This window comes from Capsicum annuum, unplaced genomic scaffold (assembly GCF_002878395.1).
Source record: "Capsicum annuum cultivar UCD-10X-F1 unplaced genomic scaffold, UCD10Xv1.1 ctg3156, whole genome shotgun sequence".
Classification (NCBI taxonomy): Eukaryota; Viridiplantae; Streptophyta; class Magnoliopsida; order Solanales; family Solanaceae; genus Capsicum; species Capsicum annuum.
Window position 1 is genome coordinate 1 of NW_025838206.1, and position 4,196 is coordinate 4,196.

At 37.2% G+C, this 4,196-nt stretch overlaps 1 protein-coding gene across 1 annotated transcript; it reads left to right on the plus strand.

Annotated features, from left to right (window-relative positions):
* Window positions 1–2,889: 2,889 nt before the first annotated feature.
* Window positions 2,890–3,813, plus strand: LOC107869188. Its single transcript, XM_016715744.1, has one exon. The coding sequence runs from the start codon at window positions 2,890–2,892 to the stop codon at window positions 3,811–3,813; it is 924 nt and encodes a 307-aa protein (XP_016571230.1).
* Window positions 3,814–4,196: the final 383 nt, after the last annotated feature.

Sequence of the window (4,196 nt, forward strand, 5' to 3'; positions counted from 1 at the left end):
CACACACACACACCCAAAACCTCCAAATCTCATACTTTAACAATAAACTCCTAATCTCCATTGTTCTTTCTCTTTCAAGGAAGTTTGTACTCCATCCTAACATTCAATTTTGGCATTAATCCATTTTCAAGGAACTATTCCATCCTAAGTTTCAATTTTGGGCAAGTTAACAATTAACTTTCATTAACTAAATTTAGCTTATTCTTGTATCCACAAACTCATTTTTTATTACCTAGAAATGTTGGGAATCCAAGCCAGAAAAATGCATATATGGATTATTACTGTTCTCAAAATATTTACTTTGCTATCTTCTTTTTTTTTGGCCAAGCAGCAATTACTTGATCAAGTATCTTTTTTTTTCTCATATTATCTTCGAGGGTCCTTGGGTTTTGGTGAGGAAGTACTGCAATTTCTTCCAAGCAAAATTGGATCACAGGTGGTACTGCTACGTAGTCCTTTCCTTTGTTCGCTTAAAGTATTGCTTATCAAGGATTTGAAATCTAAAATGTTCATACGTATTTGTAACTTATCTTATGTCTTTCATGTGTAGGATGTTAATGAAGTGCTAGCTGCTATATATAGATCTTGTCATAGATATGGGACTTGCAGATCCATCTAAAATAAATGTGCTCGGTGGTTTCCATGGTAGATTCCTGACAACACACTTGATTGGCTAGGTCTGTTGTAGTTCTTATCCATTTAAATTTGTGAAACTACTGGTCCTTGCTAGCTTTGTTCTATGCACATTTGTTGCTTTATGTAGCGAAGGTGTACAAGCTTGTGTATCTGAAAGACTATAGATTGACAGTTTACCAAAGCACCTTCATTTGAACACTTTGCCATCTTTCACAACAAATCACCTATATCACAAACTTCCAAAGTTTGGTGTAATCAGCAAAGTCTGGATTTCAAAAAAGCTTTCCATTTTAAGCAATTGTATATCAAATCATAAATAAAAGATGAAATATTAAGTTTTTTCTGGATTTCAACTATCATTGGTAATAGTTGTGCAAGAAGTAAATCATCCCCTATTGAGTTGAGTGCATTTGCTACACCTGTTTCATCTATTATTGCAGGTCAAAACTCCTATACTCTTCTTGCTAGGTGACAAGGACCTACTCCGTGTACCATCAATATGTACAGGCTTGCAAGTAAGATTTATTAATATAATTTTCTTGTTTCTTTTATCATGCACATGTTTATGTTTCACTATCAACATGACATTGCCAGGTCTACATTCTGCTTTACATAGTTTCTTGGGCTATTATGCCAAAAGGAAACTTTTGAAAACTATTTTGCCAAAGAGACAAAAGTCTTGAAAAATTTGCCAAAAGGACACTAAAATCCACATCATCATCAACTTTTTCAACATAACAAGTTCACCCACAAATTTTATAATAATTCACTTTAACCAAATACTTCCAACTTAATAAATTCATCCACAAGTTTTAAATAAGAAACTTCAACCCACTCCATCATCTACCATTATATATACAAAAATATCTAGGTTTCCAAAAATATTAAATTAAAAAAAAATTCAAAAGCTGAAAATAGAAGGTGGTTATTTTTTCCGCCAAAAAGCTTCAATTTCAACAACTTTTTTGGCATTATTTTTCGGCGATCATCTCTAAATTAGTCCACAAACATCATAAGCTTGTCCATTTCATTCATTGTTACCCCATTTGTTTGGTATCTTCTAAAACACACTTTCCACCATTGTTAAAAAGCTTGAAACTATTCACATTACTTAAAAACCACTTCAGAAAGTACATTATAGAAGCTCAGGCGACTCCAAGTTCATTTCTCTATTCCATAAACCCAACGATTGTTGATTAGAAAAAATATTTGCAATTTTAAGGTTTTTGTAGGGATAGCTGCCAAATCATCGACCACTGATCGCCATTCATCGACCGTGCATATAACCTGACCTAGACCATAAGCATAATCTACCATCGACCAAAGCCTAATTCCAGGATGTCTATTGCAGAATTTGTTCTGGTTTCTGGTAATTTCATGGGAGAATGGGTGGAGACTCCCAAATGCTGGAAATGGAGATCTTTTACCAAGGTGACAATCCCCATTGTTGTTCGCTGCAACAATTCGTATGACGAAGTGGTTGCAAGCGTAATGCAGAGTGGGGATCTAGATTGCGCATTGGGCGACCTGGTGATTAGTTATCTAATGCATTCGAGGGAAAGGTGAATCGTACGATCATAAATAGTGATGTATGTGTGCTGATGTACATGATGGATGTCGATGCAGATGGATTTAGGCCTATTTTAAGGATAAATGTAGTTGAGAGGTCCTTCGAAGGACCATTAAATTCATCAGAACTCCTACCTCTGCACCCGGTATTCAACGACGATTTCAGTAATTACGAGAACGATAGAGATCATCCTATTAATACGTAAGATGATTTTATGCATATGAAAGACGTTTTATTAGACTAGCAAGATAATGAAGAAGACTGTGGAACGGGATCACAACCAAGATATTCCTTCACCGACAGCACCAATTTTTATCTCGATCAAACATTCACCGACAAAAAAGAGTTCAAAATGTCACTAGACGCAGCAGTGGTGAGACAGTCTTTTGATTATTGTTTGGATGAGAAATGCTCTAAATTCTTGAAGGCAAAATGCTTATCTCGTGGTTACGGCTAGTTTTTTAGGGCAATGAAGTATGAAATCTTGTGCAGATTTCTCATATACATATATGTTGGGTTGCAGACATGTGATGTTCAATACTCCACCCGCAGGCATAAGAGATTGTCCTCTGAATTAATTGTTTCACTATCCATAAATCATTTTCTAGATGGTAAGGGTCCAAGCATAAGAGAAATTCAAAGGATTGTGTTAAGGAAATGCATTGCCATGCAAGCTATTGGATATGTTAGAAAGGAAGTGTAACTGCGAAGAACATCATTCGCGGGACACTGGAGCACAATATGCTTGCTTGACGGCTTTTTCCCACATGGTGGAGTTGTTGAATGCAGGGTCTTCCTACTCTATCATGATAAACCAGATTGAAGGATCATTCGTTTACTACTTCTTAGTATTCGGAGCTTGCATACGGGAACATGCCCACATGAGAAAGGTAATTGCCATTGATGGCACACATTTGTATGGAAAGTACGGGGACGTGTTGCTGAGTGCAGTTGCACAAGACACCGAAAATCACATCTTTCCAATTACCTTTTGGGTTATCGATAAAGAGAACGATGCTTCTTGGACTTTCTTCTTTCAGAAGTTGAAGTCTATCATAGAAGATGAACCAGATCTATGTGTCATCTCCGACAGGCACATCAGCATTGCCAATGCCTTCTCCCATGTTAATAGTTGTGCATATCATGGACTTTGCATGAGGCACCTTGCTGAAAATTTACGTGTAAATCAACACTGTAGAGAACATCTTTATCTGTTCTACGCTACGGCAAAGGCATATACTGTTGATGGGTTTAGTGCGGATTTTGCCAAATTGAAGAATAATATCCACGAGGCAGGACATGTCCTTGAAAATGTGCTTAGTTTTGAGAAATGGAGTAAAGCACACTTCCCGGGTAATAGGTATGATGTGATGAACACAAACATCATCGAGTCACTCAACGTCATGTTGATAGATGAACGGAAGTACCTCGTTTCACACATATTCAATTTAATTGCTAGAAAAATTGGTGAAAATTTTAGGGAGCGGCATGCCTTTGTCGATAGTAAAGATAACAAATTTGTGCTTTGTGCGGAAAGGATCCTAAGGGATAACATGAATGCGGGTGATTCATTGTATATGATTAATGTAAACGGGGATCTCGACTAATTCACGGTGTTCGGCAACAGCATTACTGCCAAGATCAATCTCTTGGAGAAGAGTTGTTTTTGTCAAAAATTTGACCTGGTGAAAATATCGTGCGAACATGCGATGGCAACTTTACGAGCAAAGTACAGCGATGGTGTAGGTTATGCTAACTCCATCTACGAGTACTCTTTGCCAATTTATAAAGCTGAAACTTACCTTCTCGTGTACTCGGAAGCTATTAACGTTGTCCCTCCAGAAGCTGAATGGACTGTGCCACAGAGAGTGAAATATAGTAAGATTTCTCTACCCCCTATGATCGCAAACTCGGAAGGAAGAAAGTCAAATGAGTTAAGAGCGTCGGTGAGACATTCAAGTCCAAAAAGGTGTTCAATATGCAAGAAATC